This window comes from Amborella trichopoda, chromosome 10 (assembly GCF_054954075.1).
Source record: "Amborella trichopoda isolate Santa Cruz 75 chromosome 10, AtrichopodaSantaCruz75HAP2 v2.0, whole genome shotgun sequence".
Classification (NCBI taxonomy): domain Eukaryota; kingdom Viridiplantae; phylum Streptophyta; class Magnoliopsida; order Amborellales; family Amborellaceae; genus Amborella; species Amborella trichopoda.
The window spans coordinates 39,211,463-39,239,156 of NC_142345.1; the positions used below are offsets into that span (position 1 = coordinate 39,211,463).

Sequence of the window (27,694 nt, forward strand, 5' to 3'; positions counted from 1 at the left end):
TCTACACTATTTTTTAAGCTTTAAATTTTATAAATAAATATGAAACTATATTTTAAGGCTATCATAAAGATTTCCAATATTGAAACCACATTTTTCGACACTATTTGAAAGTAGGCTCTAATTTGATTATTTAGAGCCTAGGCTCTATACAAACTACACCCTATTAAAGACTAAATTTTGATATTAAAAAATTGATATAGTTAAAAGTTAGTGTCACCTTTTGCCATTTGACAGTTTTTTAATATGTTTATGTTCTTAATGTGTATAATTTGGATTCATATTTATCAATCTCAAACAAAAATAATTACATATAATAGAACAATATATTAATTTAACATAATATACTATAGCTACAAAGAGATATTTATTTTGTACATATAAGTCACAATCATTCTTATCTCTTAAATTTCAAAATGGGTGGTTGTAAGAGTATCATTGAATAAAAACAAAATTCAAAAACAAAATTTTGGACTTCGTGATTCACCCCAACCATTTGATTTGATATCTAATCAGTGGGAATGATTGTAACTTCCATGTACAAAAGATAAATGGTCTCTTTATAGACAATCCCTTAAAAAATCTCAAAAAATAGCTCAATAAAACATCTCACGGTTGATAGATAATTGTCATAATTGTCACGAGGTACGAGAGAATATGCAAAGCCATGGAAGCAAGGCCAACGTTAGGGAACCATTTGCCTCCAAAGTTAGGGATCCATATTAGAGAACACTGAAGAAAGACTACAGTGAAGAAGACCACATTACCAAGTGAAGTGTGGTGAGTCGACCAACTCATATGTACGTGTGCAGTCCCTTACAAAATCCATTCTTAAAAGGAAAATTGTTTCACGCGGGCTCGACTGCATTTCTACAATATGCAATCTAGAGGTATAAGGCATCCATCTTAAAGATGGATGCAAATAAATGGTCCATCTAAAAACCGTCCAAATGTTTTGTTAATATAATTATTATTGCTATTTTTTTTAAAAAAATCATATTCATGATCTCTAAAAATTAGGATTAAACTATATTTAAAAAATAGGTGTGGTTTCTATAAAGTGGCAACCTTAAACAATCCAATTAAGACGCACCTCTAAATTTTATCATAATATCTAGTTTTATTATAAAATATTCTTAAGATTATCTTAAAATCTATTTTCATAAATAATTATAAAAAATTTAATTTAAAAAATAGTTAAAATCAAATAGATCTATAAACATATGAAATCTTGAAAAATGGACAGCCTAAATAATGTGTTGCAAGATGCACTATTTCTTGCACTCAAAATCTAATTTTTTTTTGTATTCTTATATCTCAATATCTAGATGATCAATTTTCGATAGACTTTGATGTGCATCTGTAATTTTACATTTTAAGGTTGCAACCTTATATAAACTTTTTCTTTTGCTAAAAAACCAAAGATATCCGGTGTATCAACACACAAAAGTGCCACCTGAGACATTTTCCACTGCAGGTTACCGAACAATTCCAATTTTTATATTAGGCTTGGGTTCTATTGATATTCAGTATCGATAATATATTTCCTGAAAATTAAAGCAAAAAAATTGACTGAAAATGGATATTTGGCAGAATTTTGGATCTAAATATCAGGAAAATACAGAAAAAAAGTCACAATGGTGTGAATATTGGCAAAATTCTATTGGCACTAAAGCTCATTTAGTCTTCTTCCAAGATCCTTAACTGCAATTCAGAGACATTTGAGTACCAAGTTCCCACGTTGCGAACAGAGACTGTCCAATTTGAGTATATGTTCTGCAAAGCCCTTAGCGCATACCAAGGTCTCAAATGAAATCAGGAGGATGCTTTCCCAATAACAACACAAATCACAAATTCAAACAATTCAATGAGCCTAATAAATGCCTCCCTGTGGAAACATAACCATAACTCTGGTTTTAATCTCTCCAAAGAGCTTCAAATTCTATGACTATAGCTATTAGAAAATTGGTTTGAGTACTCATGCTTCGTTCTTGAGAAACTGCCAACATCATCAAACGATGCTCTGCCAATGTTCATAGCTATTGATTGAAATCCTCATATGGTCCAGATTTCCATTTGGGTACCGTGCTTTCAAAATCAAACTTGTGGAATATCTGCTAAAGCAGCTTGAACCTTCTCATCGGAGTAAGAGAGATCGACCATTTCTCCCTGTAAATACTTCTCATAAGATGGCAAGTCAAAATGTCCATGCCCACACATAGCAATTAAGATAACCTTTGGCTCTCCAGTCTCTTTGCAGGCTAACGCTTCCCTTATTGCTGCAGCAATGGCATGAGTGGGCTCAGGAGCCGGTATAAGACCTTCTGATCGTGCAAATTGTATGGCGCCTGTCAAAAGTCAGAGATCAAAGTCACCACGACGTTCAGGCTTCCTTAAAGACCAATAGAATGAAAGAAATCAAGAGTTGTAAAAGGCCAGTAGATAGTAGATTACGACTTTCATATGAATTAAGTTAAAAGGAAATCAGAGCAGCTGTGACTCGAGGAGATGAAACTACCAGCGTCTCCAAAAATAAAAAAAACACGAATGCATGGAGGTGTCATTATCATAGGAACATGTATCTTATGGAGCAGAGTTTGCAGGTTAGTGTGGTATAAGAAGCAACCAGGGGCTGCTTCCTAAGTTTATACTCTTTGAGGAAGATGAAGAGAGACTGAGACTAAATGGCCCTGATATGAACATGATCTCCCTACATACATCTGTGTGTGTGTGTGTGTGTGTGTGTGAGAGAGAGAGAGAGAGAGAGAGAGAGAGAGAGAGAGAGAGAGAGAGAGAGAGAGATTTATGACCTATTATTACCTTGAAAGCATTCAACCTGAGGAATCGCCAATGCCTCCATAAAACCAAGTTCAAAAATATGAGATATTAGTGGTGCCATGCCATGGTAGCGTAATCCTCCTGAAAAAAAGCATTGAATTGAAATCTAAAATATCAAAAAAATGGAGATTAAGAGTAAACAAGGTGGAATCTAAACTGATGGACTTTACCAGCATGAATGGGGTCCGGAATAAAGCCGTGGCCAAGTGTATGCATTTTCATTAAAGGGGTCATCCCTGCCGTGTCCCCATAATCATAAGTGTAAATTCCTTGTGTGAGAGATGGACATGCAGCTGGTTCAACTGCTCTTATGATAGGGTTGATCTGTCCACCAAGCTTCTCACGAATGAATGGAAATGTAAGCCCTGCAAAGTTTGATCCACCTCCAGTGCAGCCTGTTATATAAGAGTTCACGCATTTTGAATAAACAAAATATTTATCGCTATAATGAATGAAACATACATGTATACATATTCAACACTAATAATGAGTGAAACGTGCATGTATACATAACCACATGCATATATCATTACACACGGTACAAATATATGTAGGAAAGTATGTCACGATGCTTGTAGCATAATACAGTATAATATAAGCAACATGAATAGTCGAGTTGTAAATGTTTGCTTGAGCTTGAACAAAGGAAAAGTTCTCATTTACTGTCCATTGCCAACAACAGATCAGTAATTTTACTTGTAATACAGTGAAAGTATGCTAGAAGTATCATAGCATGCCAGGCTATGATGCACGCATACATCTGTACACATATATTCAGAGAGAGACCAACATAAGTAAATGCTGACATTCATATAAGTAAATAAATATGTAACATGAAAGCAAAGAGTACATATGTTAACACCTATGATCACATCCGGTGTCTCGCCAATTGCTTCCATTTGCTTTATGCATTCCTCGCCTATGATAGTCTGGTGCAAGAGGACGTGATTAAGAACACTTCCTAAGCAATACTTTGTATCTTCATTTCTTGCAGCCACCTCCACTGCTTCTGATATTGCGATACCTAAGCTACCTGGACTTGTTGGGTCCATTCGAAGGATTTCTTGACCAGCCTTGGTCAATTCAGATGGAGATGGGTGAACTTTAGCACCCCAAGTCTGCATCATTAATTTGCGGTATGGTTTTTGATCATAGGAAGCACGTACTTGCCAAACCTGAAACAAATAACCATGAAGTATACAGAACTTTATGTGCTAATGGATTAGTACGAATTCCCGGGAAACGGGATAACTTTACATGTCACTTTCAGCCTCAGTATGTCATTTCATGCACTGTGTATTTACGTAATTTATTATGTTAAGGGGCGTTTTATCTTTTCACTTGTTTGGGCATTGTAATAAGAATTGGAGATTAATAGGTTATCCTAGATGTCGGGATACAAAACCTGTGATAGATTGGGGTTGGACTCGCCAGGTTCCTGAGCCCAAGCGAGAGGTACTAGTCAGCATAGACTGTGAAAGAAGAACACATGAGGGGCCATGACCCGATGAGACTTACCTGGCACCCTGCATGGTTCAGTGACTCAGGTGAGTCTGACCCTGAGTCACAGAGTTTCTATCAACTGCATAAGTAGTTAGATGTTGCGTGAAAAGTACGGAAACACATATAGAAAAAGTATTTATACATGACTTATTTAAAAGTCCAGTTTGAAACATTAATTGTATACATGTTTAATATAGAACATCAGAAGTTTGAATTCTCTGTTCGATTTAGAGGATTACAGTTGCCCTTCGGCAAATTGGATTGATGGTTGTACTAGAGAATCATAAGTGCCGATAAAATTAGTTTCTTTTTACGCCGATAAAATTAGTTTCTTTTTATATAAACTATTACACAAAAACCCTAATTCGCTATGCCAAAAAAGTTGACAATGGTTAACCAGAAACTTAGCAAGTACTTTTTTGGTTTGTAAGATGATATTCAGTACTGTAACAAAAAGACCACCACCTTTTGGGGAGAAATAAGGTCACACTTGTTCAATCTTACTGTCTTACATTGAGAATTATAAGAAGCATGACATTTCTCATCCAAGCATACCTCACAATTAAGATCAAACAAGCTGCTTGCAAAGGCCAGTGCACTGCCCCATTGGCCGGCACCAGTTTCTGTAACCACATTCTTGACACCTTCCTGTGCATTGTACCAGGCTTGTGGGACTGCTGTGTTTGGCTTGTGTGAACCAGCTGGGCTGACCCCTTCATACTTGTAGTAAATTCTTGCGGGAGTTTGAAGTTTCTTCTCCAATCTACGTGCTCTGTTTCATCCATTGATCAATGTTTTAGGCTCTTGTTGCTGACAAATATATCTCAGATAATATACCATAGTCCAATGGAGCAATAGTTCTTTGAATTCGTATGTATGTTACTAGCATCCAATCAAATGATGGACAATTGGATGATGATGGAGGGAAAGGGAGACCCACCTTGAAGTAACAGATAGAGAACAGGCGATGACACCAACGGTAGGTCACCCGCTCTTTCCATCAACATCCAATGGACTTTGGAAACCTTTGTTCATTGGGCGCATCACCCTCCAATGAAACATGGACATTGATGGAGAGAGAGTTGGATCGACAAGAATGGGAGTGACACAAATGGTGGATTCCATTCTCTTTTGCTATCATGACCCATGATTTCAACAGATGGTAATTACCCCACACTATTCTTTACAAATAATCATCTGAATTATAGCAAACTTTCCTATATATTTATCTGTAATTGTGAAGGAAAAGAACATAATTCAATAAGACCTGATCAGTGAGGTCTGACCCACACTATTCTTTACAAATAATCATCTGAATTATAGCAAACTACCCTATATATTTATCTGTAATTGTGAAGGAAGAGAACATAATTCACTAACACCTGATCAGTGGGGTCGGACGCCAAAGCCTGTAAACATCGAGTATTTCATCTGGTATATTGATGAATTTTTCTTGGCTAACTTCTTGCTCAATTAATGCATTAGGAAAGAGAGGGGAGAGATCTTCTGGGACAAGTGGCCTCAGGGTCTTTGGGTGCAAAGGTGGTGGAGGTTTCTTGGGGAGGTCTGCTACAATATTGTACCAGTTGTGGGGTACACTGATCGACCGTAGAGAAGTCTCATGACATTCTCTAGTGCTAATGCAACAGTGAACCGAGAGCTTATGATGTCTGCGCTTTGCGTATGGCCTGACGAAGACATGGAGTTGCCTGTTGTCTGAAGGGAAAAAAGGGAGAGAAAAACTCTAGGGTGAGAGTGAGAGAGAGAGAGAGAGAGAGAGAGAGAGAGAGAAGAGGAGGAGGAGGAGGAGGATAGAAGCAGGAGAAGAAAAGTTTGCTCCAATGGAACTAGCAATGACTCAGTTTAAACTTCCAATAATCAACAGATGGAAATCATTCTTCATAATTCACCGGCCAATCGTGTTTTCTATCTTTTATGGTGCATCTTTCCTGATATAAGATATTTCAAACAAATTTTCTAATAGGAATGTCAAATGTACTTCTCTAGAATACAGACAATAATATATTGATATTAACCAGTCTTAGGCTAAGGTCTATTCGATAATGGAGACAGCGGTTGAGGTGTCTAGATGTCAAAAACAAAGTTGTCTAAGAGCATTTTCAAAACCATGAATATTTTTTTGAGAAAAATGCGTAATGCCTCAAATCTTAATGTTTGACATGCTGACGTGTTACTGGGGTGTGTAATACTAGAGACATTTATACCTTGAAAATGAACAAAGAATATCGCAAGTCAGAGCCCAATATCATGAGGGTAAAACCACCACCACGTTACAGCATGTAAAATGGCTGTTTTTGGATAAGATCTCGAAGAAGAACGGATCAAGTAAACTCCTGTTGGGTCTCCCAGGTCTCTGATAGCTAGGCTTAGATATGAGGGAAAGAAATTTAAGAACATAAAATGGTTTGTGATCACCAACATGGCAGAAAAGGCACCTTATATAAACTTAAAAGTTAAACCAATTTTAGATGTGAGAATTAGCTCATTGGAAATGAGACATAAATAGTGTGTGCCTTCGAAAAACAAGTGCATGTAAGAGGCCGATGTGGATGCTAGCACATATACTCATACTTGGTTGGTGATATTCCAGTTGCATTTCCAAAACCATCTAAATGGAAGAACAATTTCTAACATAATCCCTTATGCATGAGAGAACCATAGATGCTAGTCGAATATAGACATCTATTGGAGATGTTAAATGTTAAAGCTGCAGACTTTGTAAGATATGTTTCCTTTGAAGTGACTCTTTCATGTCTCTAGGACCTGGGTTAATAGGGAAATATCTTTAGGAGGTAGATGCTTTGAAAGCTTCATCCAACTCTTTGTTGTTCAGATATACAGAAGTTTGAGTACCTACAAGATCCACTTATTTGGTTACATTTTTCATTGCAGGAAATTACTATCTTCTTATCTCAGTCAGTAGCACTTTACTGAGACAATTTTAGTGCATCATATGTACTAAACACTATTCCCACAGAACATATGGAGATCGATTTCTCTGAGGTCTCTGGTGATATTTACACTAGTCCTCTTATAATCGGTGTATTCCCTAGTTTTCAATAGGTCTTGGACTGCTTAACTGAAATTTTTAGCAGAGCTCTTTTAAAGCACCGATGCTAATGGCTTGAAAGTAAGTTGGTTGCTCATAAAGATTCACTATTCAACTTGGGGAAGAGCATTAAGAGATAATAGATAATGGTTGCTTTATATTTCTTTATAATAATAGTTATTGGAATTTTTTATTGCTTTGTGCTTAAGGATAGTATCCTATACTTCCCTATCCAAACTCATGGGCATTATTTATTGACATTGTTTCAGATCTCTCTCTATGAGGGAGAAGGTTAATAACTTTATCCTAATTAACCACTGAATACCTACCCTAATATTTTGCTACATCGATGTCATCAAAATTACTTCTAATATTCCTTGCACATCCCCATTTTCTCTCTGATTGTTGAACTCCAAATTTTTTTTCTCTTAGCTCTGGTCTATTAAAACTTTAAACAGTGAGGAGCCACATCTCACTTCTCCATTCCTACTTAAAATGAGAACCACTGAAAACATGAACTTAACAATCTGCCCCAGGTTCCCCATTAAACACTCTTTTTGCATCTAAAGCTACACACAATTTCAACAGACAGACTTCGATGTTATAATCCATTTCTCAGACAATTATAATGTCCACTCCTTGGTTGCCGATCCAATCCCAGAAAAAATTCCGCTAGTCAAGAACTTGTGGCCCGTAATATTCCATCTACCTATCTGCCGGTCAAAATGTGATGGTCCTCATGTAAAGATCCAATATCATTCTTGAGCTATTGACTGGTCATCCCACTGCAATAGCCAGCCTTCCCCGTCAATGTTTTTGGTTCTACCATATTTAGTTCATGACTCTACAGTGTCTAGTTCCCTGTTTTCCCTTTTAGTGCCAATTTAGACTTGTGATTACAGTTTTTGATTTTGTAGGCTTCTTGAAAGCTCTAAAAGGGCAAAGGAAAGGCCCAAAAGGACATGGATGTAAGTAGTGAGAAGGCACATGGTGACTTATGGTCAGTTTGACGCTATGGCCCTTGTTAGAACAGAGTGGTAGAACAAGATTAGTGCAGCCGACCCCAAATAGTTGGGATTAGGTTTGGATGATGATGATGGTAATTGCTAGGCTTCTTACAAACTTACTTTACTTTGCAGTCAACTACTCATTTGTGGGTTCGTCTTCCACATTCATCCACTATTAATGCTTTTAGGAAACCCGAATACATGATATTTAATTCCACCATTTTGAGTTCCTGCCGGCTTTGGGAAAAGAATCAGGTGTAGTTCAGATACATTCAAACGCGAGAAAAAAAAAGAAGTTATCACAGTTTAATCAGCTCATTTGGATTTTTCTTTTTTTCAAGTTTTCAATTTGATTAATGTAAACCAAAATAACCAACTAAATCAATGAAATGAATCACACAGAAAGGAAATCAGCCTAATCGATCCTGCAGCAAAAACCGATTCAAACCTATCCAACAATTTGTGTGAAATATGTGCTGTAAAGCCTGCAAAAATGCAACTGGGTTCACCATATATGTATAAAGCTTTCATGCTTCAAGCTACAACCATAAACTCCTCTTCAAGTATGTTTCGATTGAGTTTATTCGCACCCATCCAACCGTTTGGACTATTTATAGAACATGACATGACATCACATAGAGCCCATAAGATCATTTCCATAAATCCATTTTTGCAATTTGCATGGAAAGACTTCAGCTCATAAGATCATTTCCATAAATCCATTTTTGAAATTTGCATGGAAAGACTTCAGCTACCCATGTTCCAAAATTTCAAGCACAGATTGGATTTTAACCGCTCTTTGCTTATCCAGCCAAAAAAAGAATAGAAAATGCTAAGCATGGCGAGCTATCATTACAAAAATCAAAACAAAATGAAAAAGTGTGAGGAAGAAGAATGACAAAACAAAAATACATCTCTTAGAGTATGATGAGTTCATGGTACTAGGCCAATATGTAAGTGTACAGAGAGAGAGAGAGAGAGAGAGAGAGAGAGAGACTGCATGAAGTGATAAAAAAGGATAGATGCTTACCAATGAAAGAGTGGGTGTCTTGCGCTGAGGAAAGGGATGAATTTGGATATCTGAGCAGCAAATCCATGGAGCTGTTCAACTCAGACACAGGTGTTGAAAGTGTTAACAGGTTTCTCTATAGAGCTCTTTGCGTGTTCAGTGAAAAATGTATTGGTGGTCAAAGGCTCCAGACTTCTGATTACATAGGATACAGTACCATAACTAAGTGGTTGACTGAAATATTGGTAATACTATTATTATATCTAGATGCTAAAAAAGAAAAGGAGGAGAAAATTTATAGATGCTAAAAAAAAAATGGAGAAAATTTATATAGAGCCGAGGCTCTAACAATCAAATTAAAGCCCACCGCAAAAAATTCACTAGAAAAGGTTGTTTTGATGCCCAAATATCTTCAAATTGATCATTTGGACATCGATGTGCTTGGACATGAGAAAAAAATGGATTTCAAGTTTTTAAAATAGTGCATCTTGTAACACATTTTTGGGCCGTTAATTTTCAAGATTTTCATAAATCTACTCGATCTACATTATTTTTGAAGCTTTAACTTTTATAATTAAAAATAAAAATATATTTTAAGACTATCACAAATATTTTCAGTATTGAAACCATATTTTTTAACATTAGTTGAAGGTGTGCCTTACTTTGATTGTTTAAGCCTCGGCTCTATAGCAATTGCATAAAAAAAAAAAAGAAAAAATTTATATGGAGCTGATTAGAGCACACCAAAAAAAATTTTAAAGTATAAGAGGTTTTTTTGATGCTCAAATATACTCAAATTGACAAGAAAAAAATAGATTTCAAGTTTTGAAAATAGTGTATCTAATATCGTATTTTTAGACCGTCAATTTTCAAGATTTTTAAATTTTTATAAATATGTTCGATCTATACTATTTTTTAAACTTTAAATTTTATAATAAAAAATAAAAATATATTTTAAAACTATTACAAAGATTTTCGACATGAAACCATATTTCTCAACACTATTTAAAACATTATTTGAAGGTGTGCTTTACGTTGATTAATTAGAACCTCGGCTCTATAAAAACGGAACCCTAAAAATAATGCACTTAATCCTTGTACCTTAGTCCCAAAATGTAACTAAAAAACAAGGCCAACTTGTCCAGCCGCCAAGCAAAAGAAAAGGCCACTATATTAGCGGTGGGCTTGTTGATTTAAAATCCAGGTTAGTGGGGTGTTGGATTCCTAGATAGGTGATCTAGATTAGGTCTGGATCGGTCGAAATCAATCTTTTAAAATCTGGCGATTTTTTATCCCAATGCATAATTAATTGGGGCCAAACTGGTTTTAGAATAGTTTGGGTCCCAAGCCATTTCCCCTATAAAACCCCCATTTCCATTTTTTTTTTTTTTTTTGTTCTTAAGCTTATCTAGCGTTTTCTATTGTCTAGCTAAATACCTACCCTATAAACCTTTGTTTGAATTTTTATTTTATTTATCTTTTATTTTTTTGGGATCACCAGACGATTTGAGAACAATCCATATCGCTAATCCAACTTATCCAAACCTTATTCGTTTTTTTTAAACATAGGTCGGAATAGATGATTTAGAAAAATATTTAAAAAATTTAAAAAAATTAAATAGAGATATATGAGACATAAATTTAGAAGAGACAAATTTTTTTTATAAAAGTGGGGTTTAGGGTGAGTCGGGTCGAGATCCATATCATCCCAAAACTAGTTCTGTTCCAACCAAATTTTCCACCAGTCCAAGTTGTTTTTGTTTTTTCACTCAAGGAATGGGTGGTAATACTAATTATAAATCATTGAATGCTATATCACGTGTTCTATTTTGCCACCCACGAATCTCTTTCAAAAGATCGTGTTAGATTTTACACTCGCAGACTTAAAATTTTACTAGCAGTTAATGGCATAAAGAAAAATGGACTTCGAATCTTAAAAATCAATCGCTTTAGATTTTTTTTTAATTAATATCTCTCTAATTTCTGAAATTACAAAATACCTATTTTTTTTTATATAATTGCCACATGTACTCATTTTTCACCCTTTTTTATTTACAAAATGAAAAATTGTTTCATGCGGGCTGGACCGCATTTCTACAATATTCGGTCCAAAGGTATAAATCATCCATTTTAAAGATGGATGCAAATAGCTGGTTCATCTAAGAACAATTATAATGAACGGTCTAAATGTTTTTTTAATATAATTATTTCTAATTTTTAAATTTTATTAATTTATTTATATTCATGATCTCCATGTTAAAGATCATATATTCTCAAAAAATTATGACCAAATTATATTTATTGCCAAATCTCATTTCTACATTATACAGGCCGCATGCTAACCATGTCCTTACAAAATAACTCATTTTTTAAAAGAGTACTGATCATATGAGACCCTCCTATACCCATCTGTGTAGGACCCCAAAGGATCGCCATTAATTTAGGCATAGTAGATCTCTAGAAAAATTATCACATGGGTGTGGGACTTGATTTTTTTAGAGATTTGTGCCAAATTTAATGGTGATCCTTTGAGGTCCTACACACATGGGTGTGAGAGGGTCTCACTAGGTCATTTCTTTTTTTTAAAATACCTATCAGTTTGATTTAAGTTTACCCTTCTTATTAGGAGTTCAAAATTGGTACGAGTGTCGTAGAAGCATGTGATTTTTTATCCGACTCATCAACCTAGATGAAAATCAATTGAGACCGAACCCGTATTAAGATTTGCATAAGTCATTTATGATTTTTTTAAGCTTATTTAATAATTTTTAAGTTCTTTCTAAATCCACATATCATAAACGTTAATTTTAATTTTATTTCACTTATTTTTAATATATTTCTTGATCACGCATTCAATCCGATCCAAACCTGATCCGAGTTACTCATCCAACAATCAAAAACTGATATGTGGGCAAGCGATCTACCCATCAATTTGGATTTTAGAACACTGGAAATAGAGTTTGTTATATACAACAGGTATCCTAATGCAAAACGAAATTCACTAAAAAGCTAGTTATCTTTTTTTTGAGAGAATACACTTTGGTGATCAAATTGTTAGGTAAGTTTTTTAATCTTAATTTTAGGTAAGTTTTTTATAAAAAAAAAAGAAAAAAAAAAGAAAAGAAAAAAGAAAAGAAAAGAAGAAGAAGAAGAAAGACTACTGTTGTAAATTAACAAAAAAAAAAAAAAAATGAAATTCACATTGGGTGCATCATTACTGGTTGAATGAGGGACTTAGGTTTCACGTGATGGGCCATGAACTCTAGTTAGGAATGAAAATTAGGTACGTGATTTGATTGTCAGGCTTTTGAATTTTGAAAAAGGTACCCTTAGACCCTTTTTCGAAAACATTAGATGAGGAAAGACAAGTTTCCTATTAGGACCCGTTTTCTCTGAGTCCACGTAGAGATGAGTCGCTCTAAAAAATCTATTTTTGCTATGGATATTTGGACCTAAGTTTTAAGGATAGGTAATGTCTAACATGAAGATCATGAATATGAAAAAATAAAAAAATTGTGAAAATTAAAAATAATGATTCTATTAGGAAAATATTTGGACGATTAGTTTCCAATTGTTTTTAGATAGACCACCTATTTGCATCCATCTTTAAGATGAATGCTTTATACCTCGTGGACCATGTATGAGCAATACAGTCCAGCCCGCATGAAACAATTTTCCCTTATATAATGCCATTGTAGCCCCCAAGCTATCAATGCCGACCATAGATGGCTAGATTTGTCAACTTTAAAATGTAGAGTTAGACGTGCACCCCAGCAATCGATGCCAACCAGAGACACTGGAAAAAGTTTTATAAGGTTGCGACCTTAAAATGTAGAATTAAAGGTGCACCTCAAAAATGTTGTTATGGATGTTGAAAACCCTCTACTCGATAATCTTAGCATCGAGATGTATGGATATGAAAAGAAAAAAGATTTCGAATCTACAAAATAGTGTACCTTGCAACACATTATCTGAACAATTCATTTTTAAGATTTTCATGTGTTTATAGATCTACTTGATTTGAACCATTTTTAGAGTTTAAAATTTTATAATTAAAAATAAAAATAGATTGTCAAGTCATCCTAAAAAATTTTTATATCAAAATTATATTTATGATAAATCTTAGAGGTGCCCCTTCATTGAATTGTTTAAAGTTGCAACCTTATGCATGCCACACCCTTGCTATAATGCCATTGCAGCACCCCTGCCATCGATGCCAACCACATACGGCTGGATTTTTCAAATAACAACGGTTGGGCACCTAACTTTGACACCAAAACAAATAATGGGTGAGATTATAAGATGTCCATCTTATACTATACAAGTGAAGCTCACCTTTAGATTTTAGTTCCGATGTCGGAAACCTTACAAAGCTTCAAAATCCATATTCAACCCCATTTATGAAATCTATTTTTTTTTTAAAAAAAGGAACAAATCGAGTACATCTATAAACGAGGGGCACGGTTTCTATGAGTCCATGTAGAAACGAGTCACCTCTTAAAACTCTATTTTTGAGATAGATTTTTGGACTTAATTTTTAAGGACATGTAAGCTCTCACATGGAGATCATGAATATAAAAAAATTAAATTAAATTTAAAAATAATAATTATATTAAGAAAACATTTGGACCGTTAGTTTCAATTGTTTCTTAGATGGACCAAATAACATACTTCTAAAATTCAAAATTTACTTAAAAGCCCAAATAAATTGAAGTTTATAATTTTGGTATTAGAAATTACTCTCACTTTGATAAACCATTTCATAAATTTAAAATAAAATAACATATTTCGTTTATAAAATTATACACTCTTGTTACAAATTTTACATTCATGTTGTTTCCCACTATTTCATTCAAAAGCTATTAACTTTATATAAAAGGTTATTATTTATTTATTACTATCTTATTTTAAAATATTTATTTTTAAAAACTATAAATTTCTTACAAAAACAATAACAAAACATAAAATATTAAAGTTCTTTAATCAATGAGTTTAACTATAATTAAACTTTATAATTATAATTAGAAATTAGAAATTTTAATCATAAATATAAAATAAAATTTATAATTTTAAATACAAATAAAAATTTAATTGAGAAATTTCATAATTAATTTTTAAAGTTATATTTCAATATTAAATATTAAATCATAAATAAAATATTCTTCTTACATAAAGGGTGTACATGAGATTACTCACAATTTTATTTATTTACTTGAACACTTTGGTGATCAAATTGTTAGGTAAGTTTCTTAATATTAATTTTAGGTAAGTTTTTTTTATCTTAATTACCTATTTTATGACTTTATAAGTACAATATCAAGATTAAAAAAAATATGGAAATGTTATGAAATGCTATTAACGAATAAAACAAATTTCTTGAATTACAAGATTAAAATCATGATTTTTTTATACCATATCAAAATAAATTCTACACTTATGGTCTTTTTCTAAAATAGATTCGATACAATATAAGTGGGTAGCATGACACAGTGCCATAATGCAATGCATAATTCACTAGAAATTTTTTGTATATGATGACTTTTAATTAGAACAAACTCTTAAAAATTGACTAATAAATTTAATGGACTTAAAAAACAGAGAATTAATTACAGATAAACCGGCAGTATAGTCAAGATCATAATAAAAAAAATTATATTTTTTCTTCAACGCAATTAAAGCATTAAACCCCCTGTTAGTTTGTAATGTACATGCCCATTTCAAATATATAATGAAACAATATATTAATTTTAAATAAATTCTACATTCATGTTGACTTCTTTGAAATAATTTTGACACAAGTTAAGCACGTAATACAAAATAGTGCCAACATAAAAATGACACATTGCAATTAATTAAAAACAAACCTATAATATAATCTAGCAAGATCGTACTAAAGAACTTTTTGTTTATAATTTTTAAGCAATCAAATGAACATGTCCCTTTAAAACTCTATAATGAATCTCATAAGTTGAGTAGGTAGCACAACATAGTGGCACGGCAAAACTGACGCTTTGCATTGCTTGAAGCAGGGGTTTACGTAAGGTTAATACTTCTTTAAAATAATAACACAAGTTGTGCAAATAATGCAATATAGTGCCACCTTAAATATGACATGTTGTATTGTTCTAAACAGTAGTTTACTTACTATTAATATTAATAGAATGTTAACTTTAAATCTTAATCAATTATTTACTCTTTTATAAGTAACATATTAACTTATCACTCAAATTATAAAGTTACCAAGTTACATTTGTTCTGATTCGATATAAGTTACACAAGTTATTCTTGTAGTAGAAAATTTTCACTAGTACTTTTCCCTAGGTATGTATGGGAGACTTAAACACCTCACACAAATTGAGCTGGCAACACAGCAAACTAACACCATAAACATAACACTTTTAAAATGTAAAATTAAGGTATGCTTAAAACATCCATCATAAAAGACAATTTTGAAGTTGGAAAACCCTGTAGTTGATTATCTCCATATTGAGATGTATGAATATGAAAAAGAAAAAGTATTTTGAGTCCCAAAAATAGTGCTTCTTGCAACATATTATTTGGATCGCCAATTTTCAATATTTTCATATGTTCATAGAACTACTTCATTTGAACCATTTTTTGAGTTTAAAATTTTATAATTAGAGATGAAATTAGATTCTCAGGGCATCTTATAAATTTTTTATGCCAAAGTTACATCTTATGATAAAATTTGATGGTGCACCTTACTATGATGGTTTAAGGTTGCAACCTTATGCAAACCACATACTCATTAAAAACCTTCTACTTTATTATAAGAGAAATCAAGTCACGTCACATACGGAGCACGTGGATTCCGCTAGTACTCTCAAAAGTAGCCATTTGCCTTTTTTCATAGTCGACAATTTTAGTAATTTGATCCACCTAAGAGGCCCAATGAAATGACTTAGTACCCCTATTTGCTCAAGATGGGCCAAATTACTGAAATGTCTATACTTGTTTAGGGTTCCATCAACTGAACAAGTGCAATTTGGACAACTTTTTTTTGCTGATATTTCTTGAGGTATATGAATGAGATGAAAATTAAAACATAAATGACTTAAAGTTAATTGAGATCTTTTGATACCTTAATGACTAGGCAAGGGTTTCTTTCCACCCCTTAAATCATAAATACCTTCCCAAGTTGGAAAAATACGGCAAAAATAGCCAGAGAAACGGAGTGAAAAGGGAGAGACTAGATTTAAATATATTCCACAGGTACAAAGAAAATGTTGAAGATAGAAGTCAAATTGCTTGATCAAGTTATTAGTCATAAGCCTCATATTATTTTCCTATATATCCAAGATTCATTGTTATTGTCCTTTATATATATAGATGCACGTATTTGTGTAATCTTTTATCCAAATAGTGAAGATGTAGCTATTGTGCTTTGGATTTGTGGACGTAAGGCTTCGGCCAGAACCACGTAAATCTTGTGTTTTCTCTCTTCTTCTCTCTCCATAATCTTGTGTATGTCAGTGTTCATGCTCTCTCGAACTTTAACATGGTATCGAAGCAAAAGAAAACCTCTCCATAATCTTGTGTATGTCAGTGCTCATGCTCTCTCAAACTTTAACATGGTATCAAAGCAAAAGAAAACCTCTGGGCCTAATTGCCGTGCCGCGCAAAAGAAAACCAATTGTGCCGCATAAAAGAAAACCTCAGGCCCCAATTACCGTGCCACACAAAAAAAACATTCGGCCCCAAGTGCCGTGATGCGCGAAAGAAAACCTCGGGCTCTAGTGCCATACAAAAGAAAAGAAAACCTCTGTACAAGAAAACCTTCGGCTCTCGTGCCGCACAAAAGAAAATATCAGCTCGACAAAAAAACTTTCAAGTTCCAAATTTAGTTTGGCAAGTTGGGCAAATGAAAACCTTCGTGCAAGAAAACTTTCGGCCCCGGTACCACACAAAAAAAACATCCGCTCGAAAGAGCCGACAAAAAAAACCTTCCCGTTCCAATTTCAGTATTTCAGTTTGGCAAGTTGGGCATTTCACTTCACTCCCCCCAATCCCCCAACTTAAAGGGGAGTGTTGAAGATAGACCAAGTCAAATTTCTTGGTCAAGTGGCTTATTAGTGATATGCCTCATATCATTTTCCTATATCTCCAAGATTCATTGTGATTGTCTTCTATATATAGAGGCACGTATTTGTGTAATCTTTTATCCAAATAGTGAAGATGTAGCTATTCGACTTTAGATCCGTGGACGTAAGGCTTCGTTGGGCTTTGAATCCGTAGACGTAATGCTTCAACCTGAACCACGTTAATCTTGTGTTATCTCTCTTCTTCTCTCTCCATAATCTTGTGCTCATGCTCTCTCCAACTTTAACAGAAAAATGAATAGATGGATTTCTTCTTCTCACACAAAATCTTGACGTTTGATGGATCCATTTAAAATAGCAACTTATATATGGCAACTAAAGCAGTAAAATTGCAAAACAAAACACATATATAAAAAAAAAGGGCAGTCAATGGGGATTTGGGCCCTTACTCTTTGGTGAGAATAAAATTCAAGAATTCATCATGGAGCTCGACCATACTACCGCTAAGGTCCCAACCCATTCTCAAAAAAAAAAAGTAAAAAAAAAGTGCAAATAAACATTGTGTATGTTTAAGGGCAAGAGTGGATGAGACATATGCAGGCCCATGCGAGGGACAGAAGCAAACCAAAGGGGGCCTTAGAAGGGGCCTTGCTCGCATCCGAAGAGCCCTTCATACCTTCTGAAAATGTTCAAAGAAAAACCAACTAGTTTAGGCTCAAGTGAACTAATATATATATATATATATATATATATATAGGAAAAAGTTTATATAAGGTTCCAATCTTAAAATGTAGAAATACGGGTGCAGCTCAAAAGTTTATATAAAGTTGCAATCTTAAAATGTAGAAATACGGGTGCACCTAAAAAATCCATTAGAAAAGGTTGTTTTAATGTTGAGAAAACCCTTTAGTTGATCATCTCAACATAGAGATGTATGGATATGACCAAAAAAAAGGTTTTGAGTCCCAAAAATAGTTCACCTTGCAATACATTATCTAGACTGTCAATTTTTAAGGTTTTCATATGTTTATAGATCTACTTGATTTTAACCTTTTTTGGATTTCAAAATTTTATAATTAGATATGAAAATAGATTTTCAGATAATCCTAATAATTTCTTACACCAAAAGTACATGTTATGACAAAATTTGGAGGTGCACCTTAATTGGATTGTTTAAGATTGCAACTTTATAGAAACCACACCTATATATATATATATATATATATATATATATATATATATATATATATATATATATATATATATATATATCTATGGGCAATGATTTCATGCAACCGTTGTATGGTAATATGATGTAACAACCTTAAAAAACTATCTTATGGCCATTCGTTTGATTCAAATTTTGAAATATACACTCTTTTCATTCTAATGAACAATCACAAAAAAGGAAAATTTGAAAGCACAACCTAGAAAGTATTTTCTTAGCTCAATTAACATAGGCCGTTCATTTTGGTAAGATTCTTAAATTTAGGCCTTGAAAGGATTTTTTCATTTCCAATTTTTTTAGATGGTTTTATTATCATTAGATGAACAATGTTAAAAAAGGAAAAATGATATTATAGATTCACCTCAAAAATCTACCGGAAAGGTTGTTTTAATGTAAAAAAACCCTCTATTTGATCATCTCGATGTCGATATGTATGAATATAAAAAAAAAAAGTTTTTGAGTCTCAGAAATAGTGCATCTTGCAACACATTATCTAGGCCGTCCATTTTTAAGATTTTCATATGTTTATAGATCTCCTTGATTTTAACTATTTTTGAAGTTTAAAATTTTGTAATTAGACATGAAAATAGATTTGAAGATAATCCTAAGAATGTTTTACAATAAAATTACGTTTTAAGATAAAATTTGGAGGTGCACCTTAATTGGATTGTTTAAAGTTGCAACCTCATAAAAACCGCACCATATATATATATATATATATATATATATATATATATATATATATATATATATATATATATAAAGCAATGACCTAATGCAATAGTTGTATCATAGTATAATGCAACAACACTTCTAGAAAACCATGTTTGTGGTATCTGTATGACCTCAAATTTTACTCATACACTCTCTTCATCTCAATAATCAATCTCCTAAAAAAAAAAAGTTCAATTTAAATCCTAGATATGGTCAAAATGAGTCCCTTCTAAAAATGAATCTAGACCATTCATTCTGTGAATTTCAAGATCTTAGCCTTTATAAACTCAAAATCATTTTTTTTCTTATTTAACATTGTTCATCTAATGATAATAAAGCCATCCAAAAAAATTGAAAATGAAAAAATCCTTCTAAGGCCTAGATCTAAGCATTTCATCCAAATGAACGGCTTATGTTAATTAGGCTAAAAAAGTACTTTATAGGTTGTGTTTTCAATTTTTTTTTTTTTTTGTAATTGTTCATTAAAATAAGAAGTGTGTATATTTCAATATTTGGACCAAACAAATGGCCATAAGATGGTTTTTTAAGGTTGTTACATCAAATTACTAAACAACGGTTACATGAAATGCATGAAATCATTGCTCATATATATGGAAGATACTACAAAACGCCTATAGACTAAAATAAATAGTGATTTCGCCTACCCTCATCACCATCTGAACTTCATCGCACGGTCATAGTTGTCCGGTAGTGTTTCAATTTTCAATTTTTTTTTACTAATCAAAATGATCTGAAATTTGGAGCATGTGTACATCTTAGTGAGGCGCATCTAATAAAAATATGAAAAAAATAATTCGTAAAATAAATTGACCAAAATACCCCTATAAATTTTAATATTTTTTCTAAAAATCGGATCATAATAAAATTTTAGACGTGTGTACTAAAAAATAAGATGCACAATTAAAACATATATAATTTTTTTTTTTCAAAATATAAAATGATCGAAATAGCCCTAAAAAATGAAGGGGGTAATTTGGTCATTTTAAATTATTGAAAATAATTGTTTTATATTTTTATCTAGTGTGCAATAGTGTTAGGTATATACATCCAAAATTTTATCTTAATCAGTTTTATAGAAAAGAATTAAAATTCATATGGTGATATGTATTTTGAACCACATGATGAAGGTCTGACGGCTGGGATTCTATCTATATTACTATTCATTATAGCTGCACAACTAGTGTAAAGTTCATATATGTATTCCCTATACATGAATAGATGTTTATTGACCTTTAGGAAGAGCTTTCATCACAGCAAGGGGCGAATTGGAGCTTGAGTCCATGGCTAATACTGCAATGAAATTCATAGTAACAAAATTAGTGACATTGTGTACATACTCAGTGAAGGAGGTATGTGTTATGTAAGTAACCAATGTAAAATTTTGTCACATTATCTTATGAATCCTGAACCTATATAGTGGATGGGATAACGTTTATATGATGATGATGGTGCCCTTAATGAAAGAACAAATTTATATTACAATATATATATATATATATATATATATATATATATATATATAGGAACAAGCAACTGTTGTCAGGCACTTTATACAAGAATAATATCTTTCGAACTGCCTATATTGAGCTTGGACTGGTATGATGGCTAGTGCATTGGCTCACTATTTGATTGTTGAATATTTAAAAAATTGATGGACCTAAAATTTTTCAAGTCCAAGTGCGTAACTTAAGTACACCAAAATAATAACAAATAAATAATACACAAGGACTAGAAATGGCCTATACGGCATTCACCAACAAGGTGGGTAATTTCTGATAAGGGTTCTTCTTGTCGAGCTCGAAAGTTGCAAAAGCATCATCCAAAGATTCATATTAAGAGGGAAGAAAACGGACAATCATGATTATATTTTGTATTTTAATTTTAATTTTTTTATAAATAACATTTTATGAAATTTGGCATGCTTGTGTGATCTAAGTGTACCTAAAAGATCTAAAAACAATTTGAAAAAAATATCCCAAAATATTTTAAGGCTATTTTGGTAAGTTTAATTTTCTCAAAGTAATTTTTATTATTCGCCCAAATTTCAAGTCAATTCAATTTGTAAAAAAAAAAATGTAAAACATATACATAATCGTTGTCATCGATTTTAAATTCCCACCCGAATTTTAATTGTTGGGATGGTGCTTGTGCTCCATGCAAGTGTCAACATGATATGGATCATATACTTTTCATTTTGGTTATGCTTTGTTGTGCAATATTTTCGCCCTCTACATTCCCAAACCTTCAAATGAATAAAAAACATTTAAAAATTAAACGTCCATACGTGTATATATTTGTGTGTGAAATCTAGGATTGAGAGTCACCAGCCCAATAGAACATTACAAGAACATTACAGGTCGAATTACCGCAAAATCTTAAATTGATCTGACAATTAGCATGTGCAAGCAATAATTTATTTTTAATTTCTTAAATTCTGCTTGATCTAAAATTTTGGAGACATATGCATCTGCTATAGCCGAACCAAAAAATAAAATAAAATACAGAAATGTAATATTAAAAAAACAAAGTCCCATACCCATTGTTTGTGAGAGTGCTAGAGGCTACTAGATACGGCTTGGAGCCGATCAGGATAGGTTTGGGCCGGAGTTAGTTGGATCTATGTTTGTTGGATAGGACTTGGACTTGACCTATTCGGTCTAGGGTTAGGATCCACATCTACGGTTGGTCCATACTTTTAAAAAGGGGACCGCCTAATGCCTAGGCGGTCCAGAAGGCCTGGGCACATTGCGCAGGCCTAGATGGCCAAACTAGGCAGCCCAGGGATATCTGCCTAAGCAGCTGCCCAGGGGCAGAAATGCGTCTCCTTGAGGGTATTTTTGAGTCATTTTTTTGAGTCATTTTTTTGATACTAAAGAGACAAAATTGTAGGTTTTAAGTTCATTTGAAACTTAAAATCCATCAGAGAGGCTATTTTAGAGAGAGAAAACCAAACAAAAAAATATCTATTGGATTGCTGAGGTTCTGGGTGCCTACCTAGGTGCAGGGCGGCCTAGACCCCTGACCGCCTATGTACCGCCTAGCGTTATTTGAAACACTGATTTAGTCCATCATTGCTGGTCTCTGTGTTGACTTGACTGGTTTTACAACCCAAACATTGATGTTTTTCAAATGAATATTAATATTTCACTCTAAACACCACAATTGTACTTTTAAAGATTACAATATCTAAATATGTAGATTACTGTAATACTGGTAGTAGTTTTGAAGGCTAATATCTCACCAAGTCACCTTGTGAAAGAATTTTATGTTTGAATGCGAATATGGGTGTTAGGATTTTACAAGATATTGTTATTTTATAGCACTGATATCTGACTATAAACACCCTATGAGATATTGGTAGTGTTTTTTAATCAACTTTAGGTTTTGAAGGAGGGTCAAATTTGAAACTTATCCAACTCGAATGATGTGTACTTGTTTTGTCTGAGCTGATGGCATCAAATTTCAAATGAGTGAAAGTTCACAAGGGAATCTTGAGGGTCTTACTAGGATTGAGCTTGGGCTTGAGTTATTAGCCATTTATAATTAGTAGTACTACATCTCAAGTTCGATTTCAAGCACTTAACAATCCAAAAAAAAAGAAAAAAACTATCCAAACTTTATGAACGATTGTCCAAGTTGGAAACCATCTCACCGCAAGACATTCACATAAACAAAAATCAGGAAAACATGTGCAGTCCTTAGAAAGAAAACAAGCTCAACACGAGAGATAAAATGGAAAATCATTTCGTGTTGAACCTGTACATCCAAATTATGTTCCTAATGATGCGCATCTCAGTGTCCACCATCCATCTGGAAAATGTATGGTGGATGCCTTCTTATTTGCCATACACAAGCAGATAATTCATTGTTTCATATTTCCCTAAATAAAACAGACATTTTTTGGAACTGAAAAATCAACAGAAATCTAAGATTGAGTGCAAAATATATGCATATAATGCACGAAACATACCCCCAACTCATCCCCAAAAGGAATTAGGATAAAGGGTTGTAACCCAGTGCTGGTCCCGCCCATGCAGGTCCAGGAGGAGCTACAAAGCTCATGATACGTTGAAACAAGAAACCATGAATGAAAAGAGGAAGCAATTTAAGCTAAGAATCCCAAAAAGGAAAAATGCACTGAAGTGGCTTACTACTATCTCACCATGCAAATTAACAAGGGATTACATGTTCCGTTCTCCCTATCATTGAGAATAGGGCCGGGGCTTTTTGGTGGTAATACCATCTGAGCCCTAATTAAAAGTTACGGCCTCCATTCTCACAAATACTTCAAAAAAAAAAAGTCTAACTCTTGCTAAATGGGGTAGGGGCCTATAATCCCACCAATCTACCCAAAAAAAAAAAAAAAAGTCCAAAAAAGAGAGGGTTGATTTGGGTGAGCCCTTCTACAGGCAATAATGAGACTCCATTCTACATCTACGTAATATCGCCCCATAAAGCTCTCATAGCATAAATATAGCCAAGAGGTAAAACAATAGTAGAAAGAACTCCTAGGATTATTTATCGAACAATTGTTACATGCGGGCTGGACCGCATAGCTGCAATTTGCGTTCTAGAGGTATAAAGCATTTATCTTAAAGATGGATGCAAATAGGTGATCCATCTAAAAACAATTGTAACTAACGGTCCAAATGTTTTCTTAATATAATTATTATTTATATTTTACAAAATTTATTTATTTATTCATATTCATGATCTCCATGTTAAAAATTATATATTCTCTAAAAAGTAAGATCAAATTATATTTAAAAAACATATTTATTGCCAAACCCCCATTTCTACAATATGTCCCTATCTATTCCAACCCATCAATATTTATATTGCATGATGTTAGAAAATGACCTCCAATAACCTTCCCTTTGGAAATGAAACATTAAATTATAACGGCAATTAATGGCGATAAAACTCTAGAATTTGGTCATCTAATTTCGTCATTATAACATTGTATTGTTTTTTTCATTTTGTTTAGAATTTTTTTATGTGGATATTCAATTATGTGGATATTCACTAAAATACACCTAATACTCATATCTATATATATTGTTCGACTAGCAAGTCCCTTTAGAAAATGACCTCCAATAACCTTCCCTTTACAAATGAAACAATAAATTATGAGGGAAATTAATGGTGGTAAAACTTTGGAATTTGGTTTTCTAATTTCATCATTCTAACATTGTACTGTTCGTGATCGCCATGTAATTAGTGTTTATTTTTTTGTTATTTTTTTTGTAATTATTGTTCACGTGGATATCCACCCTGAGCATTACGTGTCCAACTCGGGGATTTTAACAAAAGATTTTAAAAAATATAATTCAAAAAACTAAGAAATCTATTTCTAACATTTGTTTCCATGTGTTGTATCATTTTGGTAAAGATTAAAGTATTTTGGCCATAAACACTTATTTTTAAATTTTTTTTTTTTAAGATTATTTCAAAATACCCCCGATTGTAAATTGATTTTTCAAAATTTAATATTTATACTTTTCTTAAGCCTCATTTAGACAATTTTTTATTTATTTTTTTGGATATTTTGGATTTTTTTTTTTTTTTAAGTTTTTGACACAATTTTTTGCCTAACCCGAGTCGGACTGGTTGCCCAGACGAGTTGCGGGTTACCTGGACCCAAGCCGATGGCCGGTTTCGGCAGCCAGTTCATGCAATCGAAAACTGAGACATATATTAGGAATTTAATTTCTAAATAAGAAAATGGAGATAGAGGAATAGTAAAATTGTATTACTCTTATCGCACAAGGAGACATCGTCGATGAGGCGGCAACGCTTAGGCATCTCCAGGGCCATAGTCTGGTTACCATTGATGGAGATGAAAAGGGGAGTATTGTGGATAAGGTGGCAGAGGCAAACGGCATTGGTTTCAATGCTCTTCTTCAAAGGAATGCAGCACGCCGATGACGGAGGCTCCGTTGTGTTCAGGAAGGCCTTGCATGGTAGCAAAGACAAAATGCATTCAGAGTCTCTGTCATAGCTAGTTGTGCCACTGTCAACCGCATTCGGATATGATCCCGAATTCGCATCCGATTCGGGGCCTGCACAATGGCTCGAAGCAGCAAACCCTACGGCGACCGCCACCACCACCACAATCCACACATTCCTAGCCATGGCTGGTTTCTCACGTAACGAACCAGCCTTAGCAGTGTATGAGCAATATGTGAATTCAATATATGGTAGCAATGGAGGTTCCTCTGTGTTTTTTACCTTGCCTTGTTAGAGTAGTTAGTCCGAGAGAGACGGGGTTATGTAAGGAAAGGAGACAGATTGCCCTTCTCGCTCTTTGAATTGACCCCGGTCATCCTGGGAATTCCTTTTTTAGGGTTAAGTCTAAGGAAAAGACGCAGAGAGATAGATCGATATGGGGAGGAGAGAGAAGATGGAGATATGGGGAGGAGAGAGAAGAGGGAGATATGGGGAGGAGTTATTATTAGAAAGTAGAGTGAGAATTATTAGGAAAACAAGAGGAGAGATTGTTATTAGGGAGGAGAGAGAAGAGAGAATTATTAGGAAAGAAGAGAGGAGAGAGATTAATATTGTGAAGAGAGAGAAGATTATTAACGAGAGAAGGAGATTTATAATGGAGAGGAGAGAGAAGAGATATTTATTAAAAAAGAAGAGAGGAGAGAGATTAATATTGGGAAGAGAGACTTGGAAAAAAGAGAGAAAGGATTTATTAATAAGAAATAAAGAGAGAGACTGATTAGAGAAAAAAAGTGATTAGAGAGATTAATACGGGGAGGAGATGGGTGAGAGTTTGGGGAGGAGAGAGAAGAAGAGAGACGGGGGAGTTATAATTACAAAAATGGAGCGAGGGAGAATTGTTGTTAAGAAAGAAGAGTGGAGAGAGAGATTATTCATAGTGGCAGAGAGATTTAAATACATGGGACTTAAATACATGGGCATGAGAGAGATTGGGGGAGAGAGAAGAGAGTTATTAATAAAGTGAAAAGAAAAAAATTATATTGAGCCGAGGCTCTAAACAATCAAATTAGAGTCCACCTCAAAAATTTCAATAGAAGAGGTTGTTTTTATGCTCAATTATCTTCAAATTGATCATCTCGATATCAAGATGCGTGTACATGAGAAAAAAATGGATATCAAGTTATGGAAATAGTGCATCTTGTAACATATTTTTGGCCAGTCAATTTTCAAGTTTTCATAGATTTGCTTGATCTACATTATTTTTGAATCTTTGAATTTTATAATTAAAAATAAAAATATATTTTAAAGCTATTACAAAGATTTCCAATATTGAAACCACATCTCTCCACACATAATTGTTAGAGCCTCAAACCACAACAATATATACATAAAGGAAAAAGTTTATATAGAGCTTAGGCTCTAAACAATCAAATTAGAGCCCACCTAAAAATTTTCACTAAAAGAGGTTGTTTTGATGCACAAATAACCTCAAATTGATCATATCTCAACATTAAGATGCATGGCTGTGAAAAAAAAAATGTATTTCAAGTTTTGGAAATAGTGCATCTCGTGACACATTTTTTGACCATCAATTTTCAAGTTTTCAAAGATCAGCTCCATCTATACTATTTTTTAAGTTTTAAAATTTATAATTAAAGACAAAAGTATATTTTAAAGCTATAACAAAAAGGGTGCGGTTTGTATGGAGCCTAGGGATCTAAACAATCAAATTAGAGCCTACATTCAAATAGTATCGAGAAATGTGGTTTCAATTATGAAAATCTTTTTGATAGAATTAAAATATATTTTCATATTTATTTATAAAGTTTAAAGCTTAAACAATAATATAAATCGAAAGATCTATGAAAACTTGAAAACCATTAAAATTGATGGTAAAAAAATGCGTTACAAAATATACTATTTCCAAAACTTGAAATGCATTTTTTTCTTATATCCATGCATCTTGATGTTGAGATGATCAATTTAAGGATATTTAAACATCTAATGAAAATTTTGAAGTAGACTCGAATTTGATTGTTTAGAGCCTCGGCTCTATATAAACTTTTCTCTAACAAAGATTTCGAGTATTGAAACCACATCTCTTCACACAATTTCAAGGTGCCACTTTATTTTGAATATTTAGAGCCTAACTCTATACAAATTATATAAAAAGTGCAATTTGTATAGAGCATAGGCTCTCAACAATCAAATTCAAACCTACCTTCAAATAGTGTCGAGAAATGTGGTTTCAATACTTGAAATCTTTATGATAGTCTTATAATATATTACTTTCATATT

At 33.3% G+C, this 27,694-nt stretch overlaps 2 protein-coding genes across 4 annotated transcripts; both read right to left on the bottom strand.

Annotated features, from left to right (window-relative positions):
• Positions 1-1,676: 1,676 nt before the first annotated feature.
• On the bottom strand, positions 1,677-9,796 carry TSBTYPE2 (tryptophan synthase beta type 2). Of its 3 annotated transcripts, XM_006844135.4 has the most exons (7): positions 9,446-9,796; positions 5,721-6,054; positions 4,894-5,110; positions 3,698-4,010; positions 3,006-3,230; positions 2,818-2,916; positions 1,677-2,345 (listed from the first exon to the last, which is right to left on the bottom strand). In XM_006844135.4, exons 1-7 carry the CDS (start codon positions 9,510-9,512, stop codon positions 2,095-2,097), a joined length of 1,506 nt encoding a protein of 501 aa, XP_006844198.1. In that variant the 5' UTR covers positions 9,513-9,796; the 3' UTR covers positions 1,677-2,094. The 3 variants fall into 3 exon arrangements, with proteins under 3 accessions (XP_006844198.1, XP_088704910.1, XP_088704912.1); XM_088848784.1 differs by lacking the exon at positions 5,721-6,054 and having other exon boundaries at positions 9,446-9,658; XM_088848786.1 differs by lacking the exons at positions 3,698-4,010; positions 4,894-5,110; positions 5,721-6,054 and having other exon boundaries at positions 9,446-9,672.
• An 8,077-nt stretch (positions 9,797-17,873) lies between these two features.
• LOC18434059 (non-specific lipid transfer protein GPI-anchored 26) lies at positions 17,874-25,824 on the bottom strand. The gene is made up of 3 exons (XM_006844134.4): positions 25,204-25,824; positions 20,678-20,737; positions 17,874-18,163 (listed from the first exon to the last, which is right to left on the bottom strand). The coding sequence occupies exons 1-3, from the start codon at positions 25,580-25,582 to the stop codon at positions 18,054-18,056; spliced, it is 549 nt and encodes a 182-aa protein (XP_006844197.2). The 5' UTR covers positions 25,583-25,824; the 3' UTR covers positions 17,874-18,053.
• Positions 25,825-27,694: the final 1,870 nt, after the last annotated feature.